This window comes from Nothoprocta perdicaria, unplaced genomic scaffold (assembly GCF_003342845.1).
Source record: "Nothoprocta perdicaria isolate Ctin4 unplaced genomic scaffold, notPer1 scaffold_105, whole genome shotgun sequence".
Taxonomy (NCBI): Eukaryota; Metazoa; Chordata; class Aves; order Tinamiformes; family Tinamidae; genus Nothoprocta; species Nothoprocta perdicaria.
The window spans coordinates 1,239,493-1,266,373 of NW_020454150.1; the positions used below are offsets into that span (position 1 = coordinate 1,239,493).

Consider the following 26,881-nt stretch of genomic DNA (forward strand, 5'->3'; position numbering starts at 1 on the left):
TCTCTGAGAGCCCAATCTCACCCCCTTGCATCGTTTTCAGCAGGAAAACCAACAGAAGCCCAAAGCTGACCATGGCTTTCACCTCAGAATTTAAGCTGCCTTTACCTCACTAAAAGSGGGCACAGCTTTTGACCCAAATTGAACCTGAGGACGACTCCTCATCCAGGCTCAACTATCATTACAAGTGTTTGGCAGTGATCTGCCCTGGATTTCTTCCCTGCTCAGACGTATATGGAGCTCTAGAGAAAGCATCCAACTTCTCTTTACCTTCTCCACTTCAACAGAAGAGGGTTTCACCTTGTGCAGTCCCTTCTCTTAGGTCCTGGGAGCAGGAACATCTCATTGGTGGGCAATGGGACTCCTCCACTTCTGAAGCCTGATGTTTCTGGTGCTGGGCTAAAACACACTGCTCTATTAGTTGTCATTGCAGCAGACTGCTTTACCTTTGGATGTGGCCTGGCAAACTCTGGCAGGGGCACAAAATGCCAGCCTSAGGGAATGCTAGCAATGATGCTTGACTCGGGAGCAGTACCTGGGAGCTAGCCTCTCATGCACATGTGGACATGCCRCTGCAGTGACTGATGCCATGCAGAGGTGGTAGACACCTTTTGGACCAGCTGAGGGTCTTTGGGTCATATACAATGTGCCTGATGCTCTGCCCAATTGGGTTGGGTTAATGGGTATAAAGATTTACTGGGCAGCTGAGAGCACAGGACTATCAAGAGGCTCTGGAGGGCCCATTTTCACAGTTAATCTTCTACACCCACTGCCAAAACCTCTCCATGTCTGCTGGGACTGGAAAGGAGCTAAATTTCCTTTGCTTGCTTGCCAAGAGCCAAGTTCAGGCCCTTGGAGCTCCACAGAGCTCCTGCTCCAGCTGGTGACTTCACGAACACCTAGAGCAGGGAGGAACAGAGCTCCCTGTGCAGCTTTCGGTGTTTGTCTTTCCCTGCACACGCTGATGACATCATTGCCACCTGAGGGTCTGAACTCCGGTCTTGGCAGGTAAAAGCCTCTCGGATCACCTTACATTGGGGTTCTTGCTCTCAATGCATATTTATGTAATGATTGCTARATGGCTGTAATTAAATGATTGTAAAGCACCGCCTAAAATGCACTGGTAATAAATTCTTAATAGCTGATGCTATAACAAGTGGTACAAAAAATATACCATGCAGATTGTTAACACAGTGTCTGTGCCCATTTAGTGCACAGCTTTAAATAGTTACAATGCCTGCTATTAAAAGGCCACATAAAATTGGTAACTAGCAAATAAAGGTTCAGCAGCAAAATATATCCAAGCTTCAGTGGTGGAGAAGCCATGGAAAGATGACTTTTGTGTACATGCCTTCTGCTGTTTCCACATGACCAAKCATGACACTGACACAGATCCTAAATAACTGCTAAAATATAAAGAGCAGTTTTCTTAAGCTGTTTTTCTACAACTACAAGGTCAAGAATGAGATGCTTGGCTCCCTACCAGCTCCACTGAAGCCTATGAGATGGCTTGCACAAGGAAAGCTTGCATCTAKGAGTGTGAACTAGCTGGATGGACATCTCTCAACTGTTCTATAGTATCTTAACTCAGTGCCTATCCAAAGACACCTCAGTCACCTGCACAACACACACTTGGGACCTTTCTTTCCATGCTCGGCCGCTACCTATTAGACATGGTTTATGTGGAGAATGTTCCAGTCCTGCCTGGTACTGACCGTCCCAGCTCAGAAATGGGGTTAGGAGCCTATTCATGTCACCAACATGAAACTGTTTGGAAAGCTGTTGGTTTTCCAGTCAGTGAGGAAGAGGTGGGTTAGGGAAAATACATTTATCTATCCATGTTTGCCTCTTCTCTTTCACCCACTTAAAGCTGCAGTGGGAAGCTGCAATGCCTCTATAGAGATGATGTTCTGTGGCTAGCAAAATGAAGTAAATATACAGACAAAAAAAAAATAGCAAAATCAGCCCATGTCCAGGTTTGGCAAATTTGGTGTGTTATTACTGCACATGAAAGGGTGGCTGCTTCTAACCACCACACACAGGGTTGGTAAATACGAGTGCAGTAACCAGCTGCTGACAAGAGAGTATTTTATGCTACCTTTATAGATGAAAAGTAGGCCGCCCTGCCCCTGGGCCTGCACACTGCTGTACATCCCCAAACCGTCAAGATCGTCAGGTCTGGGCCCTGCTGGCTGCCTCTCAGGCTTGCTSTGAAAAAATTAGGCGTACATTTTTGAGGCTTCTGAGGCCTGGTTACCCCTAGTATCCATGAAAGTTGTGGTAAAATAGGCATGCTTGAGAACCAGGATGGCTCTCAGTTTCATCCTTACATTTGAGTAGTCCTCTGCACCAGAATTATCCCTGTGGATTCCTCTGGATGTTACATGGGGCAAAGTTCTCCTTGGACAGAAGGAAGGTGTCACCAAACCTCAACAGTGTAATACCAATGGGAAAAGACTGATGCTTTCCTCATGCTTGTGCTGCTCAAAGCTGTTCTATATAGACATTAATTTGGCCAGTCTGTTCCTCAACACAGAGCCTGCACGGTCTGTGAAGGGCAAGGCCGCTGAAGAGATTTTTTGCTAAGTCACACCAAGGCATGTGGTTGCCTGGCCCTGAATGTATAGCAGGTTAGACTTGTCAGTCTGGAAGCCTGGACTAAATTTGGAAGTGCTGTTCAGATTACAACCTCCAGCTGCTGGGAAGATTTTCTTACCAACAGTTGGCTGCTCAAATACCTCATGCCTGCCTGGCAAGTGCCAGTATCTCAACTTTCAAGTCCAGCCAGCCTTACCTCAGTCATCGCTATGACTGATTCATACCATCCATATCCCAYAGCGCTCCTACCAGTCAATGAATTATGGCTCCCGTGAGACTATTGGCTTAAACACCAAGGAAGAAAGCATGATGATGGCAATATTTGTCATTTCTGTGGAGATGCAGCAACACAAAACCCTCTCGCAAACTTATGTTATCTTGGAGGAATCTTTYCAAGGGATAGGCTTTCTGAGAAACATTTATGACTTCAGAATACACGCTAGGCATGAACCTGATGTGACCTATTTTGGCCAAGCCCTGGGCTTCAGCCTGGACTTTTACCATCACAAATCAAACACAGGCCATTTGAAGTRCAGTCAAAGTGATGTCTTCACTAACTTGACAAGGTTACAGCACATACCGGCTTGCCAAAAACAGGAGGTAGCGTGCTTTGTTCTCAGGATTAAAAATTCTAAAAATACATTCACTAAAGCTAGGGAAAAATAACTACGTTCTCCCCATAAACACATTGCCAACACAAAGCCTCGGGTGATTAAAATATTTAGTACATGATTAAAATGAGAATATTGWCATTCTGATATTGTACTAATATCCCTTCTTTATCTCGGCATGGGAAAAACGCAAGGAAAAGCCGTCTACTGGAATGCTTGAATGCTTTCTGCTAGAACACACCAGTTAAATACCCCAGCCATTAGAGAGCATGATCTTGTGCCAATGTAACATCGAGTGGTCAGCTTGCAGTGACCTTTGATTCTGTTCTCATCTCATCAAAATCTGTGCCATTGGAGAAATTGGCTAAAAGGTGCCACATTTTTCCAAGCACTGAGATTCCCTTTCCAAGGATCTCCTTCTAAAGACTCCCTCCTCAGTATAGCACTGAGCACCACTGGTTTTCATAGGGAGAAGCCTATAGCCATGAATTAACATTAAAAAAATGCCAAAGCATCCCTAGCACATACAACCCAAAGGGGCATTTGCTTGTGCACAGAGAGGGAACCTGACAAGTCGGGAAGGAGAGGCTCTCCGTGACCCTTGCTTCCCAGTATGTGCCATACACATTGCCCAGCACAACGAACCATGACACTGGCTGCTCTCTTAGCCCTGCTGCTGCAGAGCCACTAATGTTTTTCAGAGACGTGGGTTGTGTCACCAGGCAATGCCTGCATCTCTGTGTGGCCTGTGCTATACACTCAAGGTCACTCTGGATCTGCAGAATGACCTTCTCCTGCCTGTGATAGGCCTCTTTGATTGGAATTCTCCTGCTATTCATAATTAAGGAAATTCTATTACACAGCTCAGCTAAAATTACAGTTGCACTACAAACCAATTCAAAATTAATCTAAATATAGTGGTAAAATTTCTCCTACGTCGTTGAATAATTACTGTGATACAAATCCAGTAGGGCAAAGATCAGAAATATTTCATATGAATGTCATTCAGAAACTGGCRTTTTAAAATTGTACTGATTGTTATATATGACATACATCACAAACAGATCAACTACAGAGAAAAGAATATAGGGGAATTAAGCTGAAAATCATTAAAACATTTTTAAAATTAAGGAGAACTACATTATTACATATAATCATTTTCTTTTCATACTAATTTGTTGTAATCTACTCATGCTTCTTACAAAACATTACACAATTTTATTCATATCATTGTTTGCTTTTAAAATGTGCATTTCAGTAAATGTCATTTGCATGTATAAATTTAGTGAGCTAAAATGCTAGACTGAAGCTAAAATTGAGCAGTCACTTATTCAGAAAAATTTGCTTTCCTTTTCTATGTGTACATTTTCTATGGAAAGCTATTCCTTTTTCTTTTTTTTTTTTCCTTCCAATGTATTCATTATTCAGCGTATTAGTTGAATAGTTCTACTGAGAATTCTGTACTTCTGAATCATTCACAGGCCGTTAGTTCCAATTATTTCACATTTGAAATTTGAACCTTAGCCCTTAGTTTTTATTGGCCATAGAGTTTACACAAAATTATTCTGTTCTCCAGTTGAACAAATGTGACCCAGATTGCAGATGGAACAAGTTTTGTACACAGCTTCAGAATTTTATGTCTGCATTTCAGCAGGGGCGAGTTCTTTGGCTAGAATACAAGATTAATGTGAGCAGAAGCTGCAAGTCATCTCAGGATAACTCTGAAGGAGCATGCCCATCTTGCAAGGAAAACCATCATTCCAGAGCTTGGGATACCCACACGGCCAGCAAGGCCTGATGCCTCCTCTTGCCAAGCAAGCCTCCTCTTGCCCAATCTGCACAGCTGTGTCCCCATCTAGAAAGACAAGTTTTTAAAGCATCACTCAAAGAGCACTTTTCCTAAGGTTTACTATATATCAGAGCTCAGTTGATACAAGGATAGGAATATGGGCCCGAAAAACACAGCGACTCTGCTGCAGCCTGTCCTTCACCACCTTAATGACAGCCTGAACACGGCAGTGCTGCCCTCTAATTCACAGTGCCCTCTAATTCCCCACTGCCGTGAAGCCGAGGAAAGCAAGACTGACAGCAGCCTGCAGTTCTCCGAGGCCAGGCGATAGGAAAATCAAAGTATTTATACAGTGGAGAGGGAAAGAGGAAGGAATAACAGGCAGTAGTAAATAAGAAACCAAAACAGTTGAAAGCAACTTTATAGGGAGTGAGGAGTGCCCTAGAGTGGTCATTAGCTACACTGCAAGGAATGAGACACCNAAAAAAAAAAAAAAAAAAAAAAAAAAAAAAAAAAAAAAAAAAAAAAAAAAAAAAAAAGAGGGAGAGAGAGAAACAACATTTGCTGCAGATATTATGAGGTGGGAAGGGCTGGAGGAAACACAAGTTCTATTTCTGCTGCCAGCTTCCTGTGTGGGATCAGGCAGACCATGCAGGTGTCCACGATCCCCGGCTGGAGCCACGGTCAGGACTGGCGCCCAAGGCACCGAGGCCCTTCTGATGTACCGGGCACCAGGGTGGCCAACATCAGAAAAGCGAYCGACATTGATGGGGAATGTCCATTCCAGTGTGGGAATTCCTCCATTCCTCCTCTTGCAGAAAGCCATCCAAAACGGGCAAGAACATCTGCTTTTGTTTTCACAGTAAAAACTGAGGCTCGAGGAGATATGCCCATTTGGGAGGGGAGCGCATTCCACAGAGGAGCTCTTTGTAATACAAACAATACGTGACCATCCTGGGAACATCATTATTTAGGGAGAAAATACTGTTTTCAAGAGGAAAAAGCTGTCTGCGAGGGTGGCAAAAAGAGATGTACTGAAATACATCCCTGCATGTAGAGGACCCCAATAAACAGCCAGACAGCAAGATGAGTCCCTAGAAACGTGACCAGAAGAGCAGCTTCTAGGCAATGGTCAATGAGTCTAGTGCTGTCTGACAGCGCTTACTGCTACCCCCTTCATTTCTGTGGGCAGGAATTTAGTTGTCTAACTTCTTCAACAAAACAACGAGTTAGTAGAGGTGCAATGGGATATAAGAGCCATGCAGAGCTTCCCAGGCATTGTAGTCTTCAGACTCTTTTTCTGTCCTCGTATTTTTTTTTTTTTTAATAAAACTATATCATATATGAATTTAGAGCTAGTGACAGAGCCTTTATGATAAGCATTTCACAGCAGCTAAGGTTGTTTGGAAGAAAATTGTAAATGAAGGTCCTTGAAGATGATCACACCCTATTATCTGCTCAGCAAATAGATGGGAGGTTTCAGGTTTGCTTTCCTGGACACAATCCACCCTGCTTTAATCATTTAGGTGATTAGGCATGTTCAAGTGATTCAACATGTACAGCACAGCCAGTGGCAGAGCAAGATTCTGAATTACTGCCTGCAATTTTACCAATTTACCATAGACAGATGCATCTGGTCTAGAGCTGCATGAGTTAACAGACTTCATAATACCTTCATAATGAAGATACTTGACTAATTTTTAGAACAAATAAAAACATTTAAAAAACAAAGAAAGAATTTCAGTAACAAGAGTTTCTGCTGTTTTCAAAAGCCATCACAAAARTTAAAGTACATCTACAGTCAACACAAGGAGTCACTATTTCAAAAGAAGTATGCCACAGGAAAAATGAATAAATCCAGAAAGAAATCAAGGCCTGAAAAAAAATGTGCTTCTCTTTGTAATTAAAGTATCTATTTCAAGATTAGAAATAGAGTAATAGTTGGAAGGCAGCAGAGAGGAGAGGAATGCAAATCAAACAACCTATAAAAAAAGTGTCCGAGCACTTACACAGAAGGCAGCTAGAATCACTGTATCTTATACAGATTCTTTTTACTATGAAGATTTCTCATCAGGACAAGTATGGTTGGTAACTACCGTTGGAAAGAACCAGAATGCTCATTGCAGAGCTTTCCCTGTTGGACTTGCCAGTTAGGAGTCATCCAGGGAAAAAAAATGTGGCATGATCAATTCTATTCCACTCAGATCAAATGAAAAAAAAAAATATACAAGTCTAATGTTTAACCAAGTCCCAATTTCTTGGTTGCATGGCTATGTGAAAAGCTCATCGGTACAAAACTAACAACTGTTTCTCTATACCAATGGAGTACCTAGAGTTTTATAATAGGTATTCCATAACATTATCTCTTTCSATTCAAAAGCAGAACACATGTGCTAGAGTGGGGCACTTTATGAAGTATATAAACACAAAACAGAAAGACAATCTTTGCTGTGAAGAGCTTATTTCTGTAATTGTGAGTCGACTTTGTGAGAGAGAAGAGAGGACAACCTCAGAAATGTCTCAAGCTGGTCATAAACATCTGCTTTCCCCCTTTCAGGATGGCTTGGGATTCGCTCTGCAGAGGGGACTTACTGCGCCCCAAAATAAGAAGTGCCTCGAGACAGACTACAGGAGCCCAGAGCAGCTACGAGGCACCRTCCCTGGAGGAGCTGCGGCGCCTGCTCTGGACACGCTCACATCCCACGGGGCACGTGGACGAAGTTTGGCCAAACCTTTACGTGGGAGATCTGTAAGAGAAAGCAAAGGGTTGAATGTGTTTCATACAACACTTAACTTTGGCCCCTTCTCCCTACTCCTATAAAATCTTTATAGGACGAAAGGAATATAAAGGATATTTCCTTTATGTGTATTCTTTATATTCYTATAAAGAAAAGATCCTAACCCATAAAGAAAAGAACCTTTAAGTGAGAATTAGGTGCTGATTTGGGGACGCCTCATAGTAAGTCTAGTTTTGGTGCAAGGTCCAAAAGACCAAAATATATCTCTGTTCCTGCTCTAGTACAGGAGTGCCACATCATTAGAACCTGGYCAGGACCACAGCGTGGCTGAGACAGGCATATTGGCACTATGTAGAACAGGATCGTGCCTTTCTTTTTCTTTTTTTTTTCTTTCCCCCTTGTATTGCCAGACAACATCAACCTCCTGAACTGATGACCACCCARCAGAGGTGACTTGGTGGGGCAGCAAACAGGAAGACAGTTGGCTTGTGCAGAAATTTCATAGCCTAACCATAACAGAAATACCGTATCATTTTATTGTCTTCCAATTGAGAGGAAAAACACTGAGTTTCTTCGAGCCACATCTGTCTTCAAAACATCTTGGTCGACCACTCTGAACCCAGCTGACCTGTCATAAAGTAGCCAGTCTGGCTTCACACCACCTCAACACACAGGCACCATCAGCAGCTTGTTCTGCAGTGTCAGGAGGGAACATAACTCCCCTTTCTGCTTCCAGGTACRTAGCTCGTGACAAAGCGCAGCTGAGCCGAATGGGCATCTCCCACGTTGTGGATGCTGCTGCCGGGCGATTTCGTATCGACACTGGACCCAAGTTCTACAAAGACCTGCCTGCAGATTACTACGGCATAGAAGCAGAGGACAACCCAAACTTCAACCTCAGCATTTACTTCTACCCAGTTGCTCGATACATAAGGGCAGCACTGAAGACTCCAAGAGGTAACTAGACCATCTATGCATGCAAGGTACCTTCTGCCTAGGAACCAAGTAGGGTGCATTACCAAAGGGCCTTCAGCATAAGCCAAACATGTTCAGCTATGGGGAAACGGAGATACCCCAACCAAGAAGGGTTGCCCCTGCCTCCTGAACTCCCTCAGGGAAGTGGATGRCATAGGCTGTAAAGGGAAAGTAGCTTGTTCCTGAAATCGCCACCCTGTTCAGGAAAGATTAGGAACAGAGCCATGCTGCTTCAGAAGTCTATTTCTAGCCCTCTGACGTGCCATGCATCATCTCACCTCCCGAGGTGCCTCTTCAGATGCAACCTGGTTAGTGTGGAGATTCACAAGGGTTTCTGCTTCAGGTCTTAGGGCTTGGGAGAGGGGGCTGCAGCCCAGTCCAGCAGGCAGGATGCAGACTCYGAGCACAGGAGCAATGCATATGTATCCCGAGCCTCTCAGTGAGGCCACTAGCCAACATCTGTGCTGAACCACTGGGCAGACTGCGCTCAGCAGCCCTCAAAACGGCTCCTAACTCACCCAGCAGCCTCTGCTAGGGCATGTGAGTCTGCCACGGGCACAGGCAGGGGGGCAGAATTGGTGCCTTTTGCTTCTGTTCACTTGCTTTGAAAACTGCGCATTTCTGTTGGCTTCCTGCAGTTCATGTGTTACATCATCTTTCTATTTGGCATGTGAGGGAAGMAAACTGTAAAAGATCATTGAAAAGATTTTTTTTCTGAAAGTTAAACAGGGAAGGATGCACAGAATGCACTTTCAGAGAGATTCTTCTGTGCCCAATGTTCAGATGCATGCCCAAATACTTAAAGTTAGGAATGTAGAGTTAGGGCTCAAGACAAACACAACAAACTCATCACAGCTAGAGTGCATATTTATCTCTACTCCTGTGCCCTTAGATACTGCTTTACTGAACTCCATATGGAAGCAGAGGTTCTGGGAATAGAGAAAAGGTGAAATTCAATCACATACAGTCCAGCTGTTGCTGACATTCATCATTTTAAGGAAAGTGCAACAGTTTGGAAATATATAAACAAGATGTTCTGGAAGCGTAATTTCCTGAGGTACAAAAATTTAGCAGCTAAATACCCATGACCCGTGCAGGGATGAGATACAGAGGGGATTTTCACTCACATCATTTAGAAGAAGAGAAAGATCTACATTTATTATAAGCAATGATGCTAAACAAAAATCATACAAGATGACAAGAGGCCTGTTCATATTAAATTCAGGCTATAATGAGGTACTTCTGCRTGACTGAGAAGTCATTTAAGATGACTGCTGTTTTACTAGCAACTTCAACATCTCCTTTTCTTCTAAAAGAATGGAATTAAATTATCTTGTTCACCTGGGATGATAAGTTAAAGTTAAGACCATATGAGCACTAATATTTAACACTAYGAATCAGATATTCATTAGAATAAAATAAAAATTGCTATTCCCATCATGCTTGAAGCAAAACACCAGAAAAAGCCCAGAATACATCATGGATAGTTTTATTTCAGATTTGTAGCCTAAATGACCAGAATAGGTCTTCAGTGATGCAGGGCATTTATTTTTAATGCAATTAACATTTCGGATACTAGGGCACAAGCAAAGACAAACGGAGGAGTRGAGACTAATATTCTGCTCATTGAGAACCGCTAGTTTTTGGGCAGACTGCCCTTTCCCTTCTGCCACTGCTTCTGTTCTGGTCCCAGTGGTAAATGACTGCATCTCACCCTCTCCATGACTGCTTCCATCCTCTTTATCCCAGGCTTTAGTCCAGAACACAGCTAAATTTAACTGCAAATCATCAGGGGTTGATAAAATCTAGCAAAGGAGAGAGAGGAAAAGCAAACTCAAGACYAGTGAAGGGAAACCCTCAGACTAAGATTATGTAGAGGGAAAAATGTGCAAATAGAGAGCTTCTCYATTTATGTCCTAGCAGATTTAAAACAGATTAAAAACATGCATTATCTCTCTCTTCTCACTCTTCACTGGAACAGATGAGAGGCTTGGCTCTAGCTGTCCAGAGACAACTAATAAATAGAGAACTATGCTATTGACTCTGCACCTGGCTAAATGGTTAAATGCACTAAGGGCTAGAAAACCCCTGCAGCCTGCTGGCCCAGCCGAGGTCTCCTGGTCAGCAGAGAGGTGCTGCTGGGTTCAAGGCAGCTAGGGCAGCTGGGGCAGCCAACCCGGGTGGTGGATCTGAGGCCTGGTCTTAAGACAAATTGAATCCATCCTGCAAGGAAGTAAAGGCTAGTTCAGGGCATTTAGTTCAGTTAATGATGAGTAGCAAAAGGACAATAAGATATTCTTTGCTTTAATGGCTAATTTGTTCAACAACATTGAATTCCCCAACTTGAATTTGGCCAACAAAGTTGAATGTACAAACTTCATCCCTGGCGCAAACCCTTTGATGTCAGTAAAGTTACAGCAGGCATGAGCTGGATACAATATCCATAATCCGTTGCTAAAAACCAAGTGTTATTGTTCTGCACAAATCCCAGCCAGATGACAGTTATTGTCTGCCTCGGCAAAGAGTAGCTCGAGATGCGCAGAGCAACGTTTCAAGTAAGAACTGCAGGATTTAATAATGCCCGAAGCTAAGTGCCCCCACTTCTCGGCTAATCCTCCTTATTCCTAAGGGATCCTGTTACACGCTCACTGAGAGGAGGTTGCAACACGGCCCTTGCACTGGGGATGGCTCCAACTTCTCCTTGGACTGCACATTAAGACGAGGAAGCAAGGGCAAGTTGGAGGGCTGATGCTTGTGCAGCACGGGGATGCGCTGGGTCCCGACACGACCTGGGCACCCACATCTCAGCCCTGCAAGYGACTCGTGTGACTTTGTGCTGGATTTGTGCTGGAGTGGGACGCACGCTCTGGGCTCTGCTCAAGCGCAGTTCAGCATCCTGCCTTCAGATCATCACTTAACCCATTTACAGCGACTGCTGGGACGAGGGTCTGAACCTCTAAACAGATAAATGGGAACACAGCTTTTGTTTCCTGACTCAAGTTTAACGTTCAATTTGTTTGCTACAAATAATCACACAGTAAATTCAAATCTGCTTTCATTAGAGCAATTTTACATTAATTAAATCATTTCACATGACTGATTTATCTGCAACAAACAGTCATTTTACTGTCAGCGTTAACAGTATTTATCATAACCTCTGTGCCTAGTGAAACAAAAGCTAATATCGTGGTACAGATATTGCAAGGTTAAAAGAGATAATAAACCTGCATCCTCGTGGGAACAAGTGTATTAGGGAGCTACGTAGATTAGAGCTGAGGTCAATAATTGGGACTTGGCCAGATTTTTGCTGAAACACCACCCAACTCTAGCTGCTGCTTTTGGAGGGCTCTCCTGAAGTGCAGAGAACCAGGGAAGAAAATCAGTTATCTTGTTCCCCTTCACCTCCTCCTCTCAGAGAAGGTTAGATGAAACCTAACCTTCTGAAATCTCTAAACCTCTGAAAAAGGCAGAGACCTGGCATTTGCTCTGTGTTCTGTGTCCCCCACACAAGCACAGCAGGCCATGTTGAAGAGCAGCAGCCTTACCCACAAACAAGCTCTGTCCTCAGTTCCAGAGCTGAGTGTTTCCCAGGGCAGAAGACTCCACCTGGATGGTGCAAAGAAACATTTTATGAAGATGTGGTTCAAAACGGCAACCATCATGTCAGATTTCTGGAACAGTTTAGGTTGAGTTTCAAACTATTCAGTGATTCAAAGTCAAATCCAAGCCAACATTTCTCTTTCTCCCATCCCACCTCAATACATTTCAAGCTATCCGTATTTCTTTTTCTTATTAAGCACAACGTACTGTTGGTTTAGAAGTTATCAGACAAAGGAAAAGTGTTTCTGGCTCCAAGAATACCCGAGTGGCTTGGTCCCCAGTTTGTGTTACTGGAGATGCACATCAGGATGAGTGTCTGGATTTTCCCAGTCCCTGCCACTGTCTTGCAATTAGGACCAAGCATGGGCTTTCAAACAGCCCTTGGGACTTAATTCCTTCTCCAGTATTTCTGAAGGAGAAGTTGTGTTCCTGATTCCTTCGYGTTTCCCTGACCATGGGGTCTGTAGTGCCTGTCCAGGGAGGATAACACAGGATACCCCCATCCCACAGGGACACTGCAGTAGTGCAGTGGCAGTGCTGCATGCTGAATTAAGGCCTCAAGAATACAACAGAAATATGATACAAGTAGAAACCCCTTGATCCTTGAATTTTGCAACACCGACATTACATTAAAAACACAAACAAACAAAACCCACACTCCTCCTACTCCCCAAGTTTAAGTGCCCAGGCCATGCCTGCTGTCACCAGAGCTGGTTTTGCTGCTTCCTTGGAAACTATATTTGTCGCTTTATTTCTACGGAASACACATGTGACTCTGGGGCTGAGCTCAGGTTTCCCAAGGCAGGATTAGCAAGGGGCAGCTGGGTCACACAGACCATGGGCTTCAGCACTTCCCAGCCCTGCTGGTTTTTATGCCACATGCCTGCTCGCTCCGAGCACGTGCCTGTGTGATCATCATTAGTCAGAATGGGAACGGTTGCTAAATAAATACTCTGCCACAAACAAAACGGGCTTTGAGACGAAAAGCTGTGCACAAAGCATCCAGAATTAACACCCAGGGAGACAGGGGCAATCAGTCACAGGGTTTGGGCTGGATTTAGCATCATCATTCAACAGGGATATTTTTGTCTTGATCCCTGGTAAYAGAGAAATTAAGATGCTGTGAGCACAAAACAAAACAAGGAGCTCATGCTGAAAACTGTAAAGATACCTGGCCATTCTTTCTTCTCTTCTTTACATTTTACAGCAAAGCAGCAACTGAGATCTTTTATCCCATCTCAAATAGAAAATAAATTTTAAAAAGCACAAACTTTTTGCTGCTGCTTTYACCTTTTTCTAGATGTAAATTGTATTGTTCAACTGTAAAAATTTCAAGCTTGTGCCTTACAGTGAAAATGAGGGTTTGTGAAAATTTCATACTAAAAATACATAATCTTTTCAACTGCCTTAATAGGATACAAAACTGTTCACGAGGTGGTCAAAAGTTCAAATCTGATTCTAATCACTTTGATAATGCYCAATTGCTGAGCCATGGTCTCTCTGAAGAGACCAGCAAAGGACAAGCAAAGCTAAAAATTCTGAGACATGGCTATATAAGTACAATGACAGAACATATTTTTATTAAAAAATTCTCAACAAAACATATTTTTTTTCCTTTTGGGGAAAGCTGAAGCCTTTGCTCAGAGGACGTAGGTTTTCAAGTACCAGAATGCATTCTTTGGTCACGTCCAGTGGGAAAGCCTGGATTTTTCCATCTGAAAGCAATCCTTTTGACGAGATTTCCTTTAATTTCACATAAGACCATTCAAAAGAGATATTTATCTCCTCCTAGTATAAGTCAAAGACGAACAAGAGAAAAGTGGAAAGTTGTCATCATACAGAAACGCTTTTTTCCAGCTGCCTCTGCTGGCGACTACAGCAGGGATAGCAAAGGCAGGGCAGATGGAAGGAGGAAGGACGGGAGCTGGTCTCTGAACTTGCTTAGGGCACGCAGAAAACTCCAACATTGCTCCCACTGAGCAGCACAACTCACACASAGACCTCGGGGAACACAAGGAAATTAATAAACCATTTTTTCAAGTGGTCACCTRGTGCAGAAGGGAAGATGACAACTTGCCAAGGCTGCCTCGTGCAGCAGGACCTTCCTGCGTGCAAACCCCAGTGCAGCTGTGCTACCTTGAGCTTGGGCCCTGGCAGCAGGCTTAGGACTAAGCCCCCTCAAAATCACACACCGAGCCACAGATCCTGGGACACAATTTGAGTGTTCTGTCCCCAAGCAGCACAGCATCCGGGGTGCTCTCCCAGCTGGAGAGCCTTGCTGGGACACCCCATGCCAGCATTATTTACCATGTCAAATCAGAGCAGGGACTCCAGGGGCAGCATCCTAGCCTAACCGCATCCCACTCTCTCCCCTTTGTCCAGGCAAAGTGCTAGTTCACTGCGCAATGGGGATCAGTCGATCGGCAACGCTGGTCCTTGCTTTCCTGATGATCTGTGAAGAGATGTCCCTCGCCGACGCCATCCGGACTGTGCGCACACACAGAGGCGTCTGCCCCAACTCCGGCTTCCTCAGGCAGCTCTGGGAGCTGGACCTCCAGTTAGGGAGGGAGAGACGGGCAAGAGCGAGGACCTTCTAGCTGCACGGGGTTCTGTCCCTGCCACCCGACCCAGGAGCACGAGGCTGGGCCGGACTGTTTTGTGGTTGCACTGAGAAACTCCTCTGGAACTGGCTGAGCATGAGCAAGCTGGGTAGAAGCCTGGTGTGTATTTTTTGGACAAGCCCACTAATTGAAGGAAAATGAAATAAAGAAGAATTCGAAGTGGCCACTTTGCCCACCTGGGCCTGGTTCTTCAACTACCTGCTGCCATAGCGCAGGGAGCCATTCGGTTCTCAGGCCGAATTAAAAGGCAGCTTAGCCAACCCGAGGAAAGACTTTTTATTTACTTATAATTGCATTTATATGGCAAGAGGGAAAACAGCTAAACTAGTAAAATGAAAGAGAAACTGGGAGGTTTTAAAAGAAACTTTAACATGTCCACGCAGCTGGCAGAGGGTTTTGTAGGCAGATTTTCTCCTTTGGCCAGACACGGTGACACGGGTGCAGGATCCAGCTCGGACCTTGGGCTCTCTCCATTGCAAACCACGGAGGCTGCCACTGCACGGGACTGATGCACGTCTTTGTGGCCTCACAGACACAGCAAACGCTCACCCTTAAAAAGATCATGAAACGGTAGCCTCACAGTGCTGACCAGAGGAAAATAAGTTGTCTCCAATGTTTAGGCAAGCCAAGGGCGCACCCAGAGCAAAGGGCACCGTATGGTGCTCGCAGTGCGAGACGGGAACGGTCTGCTCCGAGCTTGCACATTCCCTAAATTTCCCCGTTATAAAGGAAAGCCAGAATCCTGTGTCATCGTGTCGCAGCAAAAATGAGCAATGCCTTTAACAAACCCAAAGCAGCAGCTCTGCATTTCGATTACTCTTTTACGCCCAATTGGCCACATTTAATCTTGTGAAGAACTCAAAGCAGATATTTGCTTCAGTGCAATTACAGCCACATACAGAACACTGGCAAATGCAAACAATATAGAATTTCCACTTGACGGCAGATTAATTTGGTGTGATGTTTTCCCTTGAGAGGTCTTAAAGGCTTGCAGTTTTGAAAGTACCATGCAGTTTGTATTTATAGCACTGTGGATGTTGAACAGAAAGAGAAATATATACTCATTCTCAAGTTTTTTTTTTTTTTGCCTCAATACATTAAAAAAATTAACTGAGCGCAGCGCACTTTCACTGCATTTCTCATAATGCAATATGGAAACATGATTTCCCTGTAGAGCCTACAGAGAAACTCAGGTGGTATTTCCACTTTCATAAGAATAATAACTGAAAAGCAAGCAATGCCACAGAGCAATTTCCTCTGCGGGAACAGGAATGGGTCTTTCTTCCAGAAGGGATCCCATCCTTTGGGACTGGCTAAGTGGCCAGAAGGGAGGTGACAGTTAATGATGGAGATAATGATGGAGAGAGAGAGAAAAAAAAGTCAGCAAAGTTGCAGCTTTCACAGGCTCCTGACGGGCTGCCAAAGCAAGGAGATTAGATTTCCATGATCATGGCAGCTGAACCACTCCTGGCACTCGGGTCTCCTTTAGATAGGCCTGTGTGGGGAGCTTTTATTACTGCAGGCCATGCTGAAGCTGTTTTGAGAGCAGCCTTTTCAGCTGCCTTATTAACCACTCCCTTGAACTCGCTATATGCCAAGCCAAATGGCGCTGTATTAAAGCACAAGGGGCATATGAAACACCCTGGTCCAAAATCTCAGCACCTCAGGTCATAATTCCCAGCAAATTCCACGCCTGGGAACATCCATGACTGCAGGATGGAATTTAAAACGAGCAAGTTCTCCAAGCGACTGGAGCCACCCTTGCCCCAGCATCGGCCTGGTAACCATTGCAGGACCAGTTTCCCTGCTTCAGCTCCTAGCAGCTTCTCCACCCTGACCCACATGTACACATCCTGAGGACTTACTGCCCCTGTGCTTGGGTAAACAGGAGTCCCTTAAAATTATGCCTAGAATCAAAAGAAAATAAAAGCAGTGATGGGGGTGGTTCAGGGTATTGCTTGCTGCAGTTTGCACCTCCAGAGCTGCCGGCTCTCTGCAAGCTGCCTACCCAGCCCGAGGAGCAAGGGAGAGCTTCCAGGGGCTGGCAGCAAGGGRCAGCTGGGCGCTGGAGCCGTCAGGTTTGCTCGCCATGAGTTGGGGGAGCAAAGCCAGGCTCTGCAGCACGTGCCCCTGCTCTGCTGCAGCACCCACCAGCCGGCTTGCGGCAGATGCATCAACACGTTGCTCTTGGCATAGGTAGCTTTGGGATTGCTGTAGCACGGACAAACCTTCCACGGGACCTCCCTGAGCCATAGTTTTGGCCCTCTTTCTCTTACACAAAGCACCTGACTTGGAATCAGACTAGATGAGAAAGCTCAAAAGCCAAGCATGAGCAAGACAAAGCCGTCAGCCTCTGGGACACRAAGGGATGCGCATGAAGCCATGGGACCAACCTAAATCAACCACCTCACAGGGCCGCGCTTTTGTTCATGTCCCTCTGTGTTCACACATGCAAGCACTGTGGGTGCAGTGGCCAAAGCAGCACAGAGTGCCCATGGGCAAGCACGAGCCAGGTTTGGTCTCCCGAGCAAGTCTCCTGTTTCCACATTACACTGTATTGCTCTCATTCAACCAGTGGCTCCCACTTCTGTTCAGACTTGGGCACTGCCTGCCAGGATCCAGAGACTCCTCTTCCATCTAACACTGACATCTAGCTCAGGGCTGCCCAGCTCCCTCTTGTCCTCCAGATTTTCAAAGCACTATCAGGTCTACTTGCTAGCTGTTATTTCTCCTCTTTTTGCATTCCCAATAATAAGTCCAGGCCAAGCATTTCTGTGGAGAGAATCACTTTATGCTTTGCAAATCTGCTTGATACTTTTTGGGTAGAAGAGYATATGCAGCTTCACAAGCTAAGTCAAGCAGAAAGCTGTAGCCTGCAAGGCTTTCAACATTTAAGTTTTCTTTAGGCTACAACCATTGGAAACCAGCCCCCCATCTGCTGCAGAAGGATGCAGTCCTAATGAAGTCGGACAATTTGCTCTTTGCAGGGCACTATTTGTGGTACAAGAATCATTGAATAATATTGCTCCCCCTCAGCGCTGTCCCCTGGAACCCTGCCTGTCTATACACAGGGAGCGCTTTCAGGAAGTGCTCCTAAAAATACCCAGTGATGTTAACTGAGGATCTGGCTCCCTCTCCTCCTCCTGCCTCTGACTCAGTCTCCCAACATCTTCATATGCTCAGTCATCTAATTCTGGCTGTTCAAGCCACCTCATTCTGCTTCACACTCTAAAAACATCCTTTTCTTTTTCCTTGCTTCTTTACCAGTAGCCATCRCCCACAAAGCAACTTCCATGGTTTTGCCAGGTGATGTCCCATTTAATGCTTTCCTTTTGCTTTCTCATTCAGCCACAAAGGTTACAGTGACTTGGTTACAAATCCTTGAGCTYTGCCCCCTTCTTCAGACAAGAAGGTAACAAGTTAGCAAGAAAATAGCACCAGAAAAATATGAAGTCYGTTTAATACCATTTAAAGCTAACTTGCCATATGAAGACTGCAAAGCACGATATCYCATCTCCCTCAATCTTAGATTCAAAATCACTCTGAGAGAAGTTACCCAGAAGAGAAAAAAAAWTCCCAAGGGAAACATCATTACAAATACAAATATTTTCATAGCACAATAAAAAATCTGCAGAGCAAAAATACAGTCAGTTGACAAAAATATCAGTTATTAAACTCCAGGTAAAATTAAAAATAGGTCYGAGATTCAAGTCATATTTCAGAGGAACTGACTGGTCCACTTCCATTAAGAGATGACCAGAGTCTCCTCTAATCCAAAATATCAACTGTCAATGGGTAGAGCCCTCCATTAGCTGCAATGAGATCCCCTTTTTTGCCCATCACCCAGTGCATCCCAACAGGCAGCCAGCACAGACTGGGATGCACTGGGAACAGCCAGTCTTTGCCTTTGCTACTCAGTGGACCCAAGACCTGCCCTCATGATCACTCCCACTGTAAAACCCTTCCGAACARTAGTAGATGGTCCATGAGTCCTATGTAAACAACGCATCTGAAGTGTCTAGGATTAAATATCATTAATGAGCTAGTCCCAAGAATTTACAATGGAAATGATCGTCCAAATCTAAGATTGTTTTTGGAAGATCAATAATTTTTAGGAAACCTCAAAAAATTCAAAGGCATAGAATGGTAAAAGTGAGAAATATGGACATTTCAGAAACAGCAAAAAACCACAACAGCTTATGATGGGGAGAAAAAAAAAAAGGAAAAGAAAACCAATGCAACTCTCCTCATCACTGGAAAAACGTCAGCCAGCAACCAGCTAGCTAGGAATTATTTGCTCAGCTCTGGTGACAATTGGCTGTTACTAGAATTATTCTGACACATTGTTTCAGAGAACATCTGTTTCCACTCTGACTCCTTTAACTTTCAGATGTGCAAAACAAAAGCTCATTTTCATGCCATGTCTCTCATCTCCAGTTGGCAACAGTTGCATGATTATGAAGTTATTGTTATGCTAGATGCTGTTTGTCWGTTTATATTTTCCTATCATATCTATTTTTAGCCATTCATCAGTATTACTTGGAGCCTCTCCTATAAATCTTAAACATTTATAGCACATCCCAACAATTCAAACGGAGCCAACCTCCAAGGAAAGAAAACCCAAACCACTTCCCCCTGTTCAACCGAATGAGAATCCAATCCTTGTCTTTTAAACTTCAAACCCAACATTTTCCCATCTGCTCTTTATACACAACAGTCCTTTTGCTCTACCAATATTTTATTCTCCATTCATAACTTTTTATATCTCTCCAGAGGTTTCCTGATGCATTTAGTCTGCTGGACTTGTAGAAGACTTGGATTTGGGAGGTTTCTGCCCCCTGTCTCCCCATTGAAGGGGAAAAACCCATTGAAGGGGAAAAATAATCACTGAGCAATGAATGGCCACTTTTCATTACTCATTCACAAGAGAGGCACAGCAGGATCCCTGGGCTAAACTTAAAAAACCCTGTTCTTAGCCATTCTCACAAGAGAAAAACAGCATTTTACCAAAGCCTATTGAAACTAAGGCTATTTGGATAATTTAATTAGTTTTTACTCTCCGCTCTATTCATCGACTTGCATTTCTAGCTCTGTGCGTGTGGGCACAGCTAGCATTCAGCTGCACAAGTCTAGTAGCTATGACCATGCCTGGAGGCAGCAGCCCTTGTGATTTAGGCAGGTCACCCATCCAGGGAGCATTTCCAAAGGGCTTGCACTCCAAATGGCCAAAGATATCCAAGTTGCTTTCAAGAAAAAAAAATATATATATATATTCAGACAACATTGCTTGGCCAAGGATTTTGCAGGGGAAAACCTCAAATCATGAAGTGATGCAAGAGCCAAGCAGGGCTCTGTGCAGCCACTGTTCGCTGCAGGAGCCAGTGCACGTGGTGGGCGGTCAGCAGCACCCAGGAGATGGTCTGATGTCCCTCATGCTACTCCATCCATCCATCCATCCATCCATCCATCCATCCATCCATCCATCCATCCATCCAATCCTTCCCAGCTCTCTCAGGAAAAGCCCAGTCCTGTAAGCACTGCACGTTTGAAGGCTACGCAACACATTCTTCAAATGGAAATGTTAATTGCCTGCATGTAATTAGCTGATCCCCAACTAGAAAGTACAACTGATTAAAATAAAGTCAGACTGACCATCTCTTCCATTTCCAACATACTCCAGTGAACCAAAAGAGACATCATACAACAAGAGTAGCTTTAATACCAAAAGCTCATCTGATCAGACAACATATTTGTTGCCTTTTAGGGAGCCAGTGTGCACCCGGGAGAGTGCAATAACAGAAAAGCAAATTTATTTTTTTCATCAATTCTTAAATCTACCTGCTCTCTTTTCCTACTGTCATCATTTGTGGAAAAGAAAATAACTAGTTTAGACTCAGCTATTTCTGCTGCTTGTTACAGACTGATTCCAAGCTCCCTGTTACCTCCAGCAGTCCCCCACTTCCTCACCCATCCCACTTCTCCTCACGGACACAGGTTGTCTGCTTCCTGGGATCACTGTTGTTTCAGATCCTTCCAGCCAGACCTAAAATATCAGGGCAAGAATGACCTGTCTGCTAAGTCACCCAAAAGCAACAGCACAAAGGAACACAAGTACATGCTGACCATTCCAGCCGTGCTCACAACAGTCATCTTAGTGCTTAGAAACACCTGCTTGTTAATAGATAAATGAATAAATTATGGTTTACCTGGCCAAAAAGCACAAGTCTACTACCTCTGTGAAACACTGCAAGAGAGCTTCTAGCTCTGATTACAGCAGCAGAACTGCACCGTGAATTATCAGCTCTAAGTGAAATATCTATTTTGAAGAAATAGCACCCTGTGCAGGCATAGTGTCTCACAGAGGTGAAACTACAAACCAAAGCAAGATAAAGAAAGTTCCACCATAGGAGGAAATCATACACTAAGATCTTCCTCCCCAAACAACTTTTCCCATGAGAACAGTCCTTAGGCGTGTCAAATTCCTCACAATTATTTTGAACTAAAACACAGGATTAAACTGAAGACTGACACAAACTACAAGATTGAGATTTCCCTTAGCACAAAACCCTTACAGCCCTGGGATCTTAAGGTCTATTATGGCAATAGCACAGCAAGCCTCAGACTCGCATATAAATGACTATTTTTGCAGCCTAAGCAAAAATTGCATTTCTGCCAGCCCCAGATGTTCAGAACTCCTGGGTCAGCTCCCACCCTTTCCCATCCTGTGACTGTCTTTATAACTCACGGGATTTAGTACTGTTATTAATCTTAAGGTTCTTTGTTTAAATTATTTTCTTGACAGTGGCAATAATCTTACATTTCTCCCCCTACCCCCTAGGGAAACTGAGATTCTCTGGTAGATTTAGGACTGTGTACCATACTAGGAAACACATACACAAAAACACAAGCGCTGGAGCTCTTCCACCTGGTGCACCACAGACAAGTCCTAAGGCTGAAGCAGCTGGGAGCACATGCTGTGGTAAACGAGTAGAGCTAAGGAAGGATGTATATATGCATACACACATATATATTACAGTATCGGTGACATCCATGACATTGGGACTTCTAATGAATCACTTAGCAGCAACTCCAAGGCCTGCTCTGTCAGCTTTCGGTAAGAGCAGCCSCTTGTGAATTGTCACTCACACTCAGATTTCTGGTCAAACTAAGACGATTCCCACCAGAAAGTGGAAATTTGACCAGGGTTCTGTGTAGGCCCCACATAAAAACTGATGGAACAAATGTGTTTCTCAATTTGAAAGGAATCATTTACAAACAGAGCCATAACCAATCAATTTTTTTATATATATCTGGAAAGATCATATAATAATACAATTTATGCAAGGCTTCATTTTTTAAAAGAAGATTTAGCTACATTAGCCCATAAGATGATGTGTAAATTGCCTGATGTTGAAGTTATCTTCTCAGCAGTGCTGTACACCACGAGGATGCAGTTACGGATGGGAAGTCTGCTGTAAGGCACGGAGACAGTGACATGTCACTTAGGAGTAAGGGTTATAAGATGAACCATGCAGAGTCCAAGGGATCACATTTGTAACAATGAAATCATTGTTTCTGTAATTAATAGTACAAATATTTAACAGCATCAAGAAACATATTTCAGAAAGAGAAAGCCCTTGCAATCCACGTATAATATTAGCAGGGTACAAGAGATGATCCCCGAGGCACAAGAAGGTCAGAGCTTACCGCTGCCTTGAAGGGCAGGAATTCCTGTGCATCCCAGTTTACCATCCCTCTGCGCTTTCCTTCGGTGTGAAACCCTTCTTGGACCCCACTGCTCTCCACCATGGATCTGAAGGACGCTTTGGCCCTGACCACAACAGTTGCATCACCAAGATGGGAGCTGCTTTTACCTCAGGCTCCTCAAGCTGCCGAGACTGTCATGAACCACAGCCTAGATTCACTCTTGGTCCTCATGGGTRGGTTGGCTAGCTGTGCTGGGACCACTGTGTCTAAAGAAAGGTCATCTTCATTTCTAAGTTTCTCCTCTAGAAAGGAGTTCTTGTCCATCTATAATACCAGGTTTCTACCTACAGTCTTGAGCCCTGTGATACAATCTTCGCTTTTCTTTCTAAGGAAAAAATATTCAATGTATTCTACTTCCAAGTTTGTCATCTTTCAGGATTCCCTCCTCCCTTTTTTTTTAATGGATAAGTCAATACGTAAAACTTGCCTTAACTTATCTCTGGTGTTCAGCATAGTTTTCTCTCTAATACTAAACTTGTAATTGAAAAATGCAAGATATTTCATAAATATGTGTAACAGTAGTTTTATGTGCTACTTCTATATATTATTTTTTAAAAGTAAATGAACTACAATTGCAGTAGGCAGCCACTCCAGCTGCTTTTTCCATTTTCTAAAAAAAAAAAAAAACATGTTTTGTTTGTATCAGCCTGAAGCCCACTTTTCCTGGAAACATTTTTGAATCCTCTGACTATCCTTCCAGCTTTCCAAGAATTCTACTTCTTGAGCTGGTGCTCCCGATTTCCAATGTTATTTCCCTGCRTTTTCTGGCAGCAGGGAAGTTTCTTAAACCTCTCTGCATGATCTTATCTGGCACAAGCCAGTTTTATCTGGGCTGCTTTGTCACTCAAGAATTGTAATTCACATGAAATCCTCTACATGAATGTTGTTTTAAAACAAATTGTTTCCACCTCACTATCTGTAAATAATGGAAGTTCAGGGGATTGAAGCCATAATCCAAACTCAARTCAGCATCTGTAAGAGCTAAATGGATTTTGGGAAAATACAGGTGCTTTGGGTCTTAGCAGAAGAGCAATGTGTTAAGCTAAAGACTTCCCCTAAAACCATCAGTGCTGGAAGGTAAGGGAGAGACTGTCTGATTATCTTCTGGTATACTCTACTCTAATAAACCACATCCTAGATATACAGCCATCAAGTTTTACACCATCAAAGAAGGGTCTGCTAGAGGTAAACATGGAAATTATCTGCAGTCAGCATCCTTCACTCAAAGTCTAAGGAAGCTTTAGAAAAGGCCAGACTTTAAGGTATCTGATCTCAATTCAGCATCTCTGAGTCTTTCTGACTTGGCCATAGCAAGGGTCATGAGGACGGGGAGCTTTACTGGGCCTAGGTATCTGCCAGGACCACTGGATCCCTTTCAGAAATTTATCACAATTTTTCTCCAAAACTCTAAACCCTTAAAAGATTTTCTTGCACTCTGCACTCCCACTGGAAGCTATTCCAGGAAGCTTCTTCTCTCGTTAGAAGTGTTCTTATTTCCAGCTTAAGTGCATTCATAGTTGGGTTTGTCCCAAAAGATCATATATGTTGTCAAAGCTTCATATCTCCCAGTCCAACCATGGCCTAATCACTAGACAACATCKCTTCTTCCCTCATGATTTCCTGATCTCCCAAACAACCTCAGTAAATATCTAGTTTAACTAGAAAGAGAGCATTAGCAATCTTCCAATATTTGTCACTATTTTTTTCCCTGCTTATTTCTGAAGTAAAATATTTCTGCTAGCTAAAATGCACAGCACATTTCATGGTCTGGCAATGCATTGCTTTAGAGATTGTGCTTCTGTAAAGAAGAGCTTTATCAAGAATGTTTATATCTCAGAAACACCCATCCTTGGCACTGGACAGGTCCAACTGGGTCTCACTTAATCAAATGCTTATTTGATGTCAGTGCAACTAAGATGCAACTGCTGTTTTGCTCAAGGTTGTCAGAAGCTTTTCAGTAATCACTTTCAGCCAGAATAGATGCTCAATTGTTCTTCTTTCCTGCTGTAAGGGAGAAAAAAAACCATCTCGCTCTTCCTCAGTAATTCCCTCATATTTCATTTTTAATCTCTTAAGCAAATTACAAGTGAAGACCTTTGATGTACGCGCCAGCCAAACTCATTCGCTTCTCAGTACTTGCTGTACTGGAGAGGATCTCTCGTTCTTATGCATGTGGATGATAACAACAACTTCAAAGCCCCCAGGCGTATGTTAGCTTTTCTTGATTTCCTTTCTAAGTATGTGTTTCGTGGGCCAACACCAGCAAGACCCATAAACAGCTGCACTCGAATGCCATCTATTAAGGCAGCCTTGCTATCTCTCATAGGCTAACAGCTCTATTTCTGCTTCACAGAAATACTCTGTCTGGTTTTTGTATTTTCCCTGTAATGCAGTACCTCATTTCCAACATTTATGGTGTTCTCAGTTTAAAGGAGCCTGGAACCTGATCAAACTCTGAGCTAAAAGCCATTAAATGGCTCTTGCCCTAAGGTGGTGTGGAGCATTCCTGGYGGATTATGAGGCATTGTTTGCTGTTGTGGGGTTTTATGACATGAAGTGTACTTGATTACTTCTACATGGACAGTAGGTTGCAGCCGTATGGTACCACAGGACCAGATGTTCTGAGTAGCCACAGAACAGCGGCACCTGAGCAGTCRTCGGGCAAACTTCCTCCGAGTTGGCTCAAAAAAAGTGAAAAAGGGACATATTCCAAGCTAGTTAAAGAGATAAAGATACTTATTTTCATTATTTAGTCTGTTGTATTCATTATAGGAAGCCTGTAGACAAAGAGCACAGAAGAGTTAAAGAAAATTTCAGAGAGCTGCATGAATAAAATCCACCACCAGAGACAATTTACACTGTAAGAAAATAAATAGTTTTGAAAAAGCTATAAAACTTCATGCTTCAGGCTTCCAGCCAGGCTTTATCTGAGGAGGTGGAGTGGGGAGATTAAACAGATATATTCTGAGGGGCAGAAAATTTATCCCATAAATGGGCAGCACAGATTTCGTGTACTTTCCTTTAAGGCTTTTGATATTGACTGCAGTCGGCAGAGCAGACACCAGATGAATGGCACCAATATGACAACCCTGGTGCTTCTCCATCTGCATTGCAAGCCCAGACCAGGAGGACAGCAAGCRCCCATCCAGTTTCTGGCTCTCGGCTCCGTTTAAGACTAGATTTGGCACYGAGTATACCATGGGATTACTCTGACCTGAAATCTGCTCCCAGCAGCTCTGGACAAATCTTGCTGATCACTGTCACACACCAAGTATCTATTACTTTGTTTTATTTTTTTTTTAAACCTGCTACGCTATGCTGGGGGAATAGGTTGRACTGGAATCTCTGCAGCAATATGAGAGTAATAATATAGAAAAGGAAAAGAAAATGCTCTTATCCCAGTGAAAAATGAAAGTAGAAACAGATTGTGGCAATTTCCCAATTTGTCACCAGGGGAATTTAAGTTCAGTAATGTGTGTGATACCAGAGCACAGAGTACAGTGCCATTTTCCTTGTAGGGCAGTTCGAATGCTACACAAGCAGCTGGAGAAGCCTGATTTCTGAATCTCAAGAGCATGCCAGTATGCCCTGCAAAGCAGAGAATAATGTACTCACTGGTTAATGCTCTTTTCCCTCAGGATTTCTCCGTTAAATGTTTTTCTCCCGGGGCTCTTCAGCACTGACTAGGAAATAGAAGAACGAGCACGCTGGGGCCTCCAGCTCCTCCTGTTCCCAGCACTCTGCAGCAAAGAGGGGTCACACACTTCTCCGTGCCTTGGGATCTACATTCCACTCGAACACAAATCTTCCAAAATGTGTTTTCTGCTGACAGGGAGAGAAAAAGCAGGAACTTGAGCAAACCTGCTCTCACAGCCCTGGCCCCAGGCCCGCTAGCTTCGCTCAGGACCACGGCCCTTCCTTCTTGGACCTAGCCTCAAATACTGCCATATAAGCAGCTGAGAGCTGGGCCATCAGCTGTGTACCAGGGATGCAGCAAGGGACATCAGCCCAGAAATCACTCTAACCGTGTCATACCCAAGTAAACTTCCTGATAGTACTGCCCAAAAGCCTCACAGAGCAATACTTGTACCTGTTGTACCACTTGGACAAGAAACACCAACCATTACCTACCTCAACACTTGGTTATTGACAGAAGAAAAGTAACTTGAAAAGTACCATGTAACT

At 43.8% G+C, this 26,881-nt stretch overlaps 1 protein-coding gene across 1 annotated transcript; it reads left to right on the top strand.

Annotated features, from left to right (window-relative positions):
* The first annotated feature begins 7,553 nt into the window (after positions 1-7,553).
* LOC112951733 (dual specificity protein phosphatase 13-like) lies at positions 7,554-14,905 on the top strand. The gene is made up of 3 exons (XM_026044497.1): positions 7,554-7,744; positions 8,470-8,690; positions 14,691-14,905. The coding sequence occupies exons 1-3, from the start codon at positions 7,554-7,556 to the stop codon at positions 14,903-14,905; spliced, it is 627 nt and encodes a 208-aa protein (XP_025900282.1).
* The last annotated feature ends 11,976 nt before the right edge of the window (positions 14,906-26,881 follow it).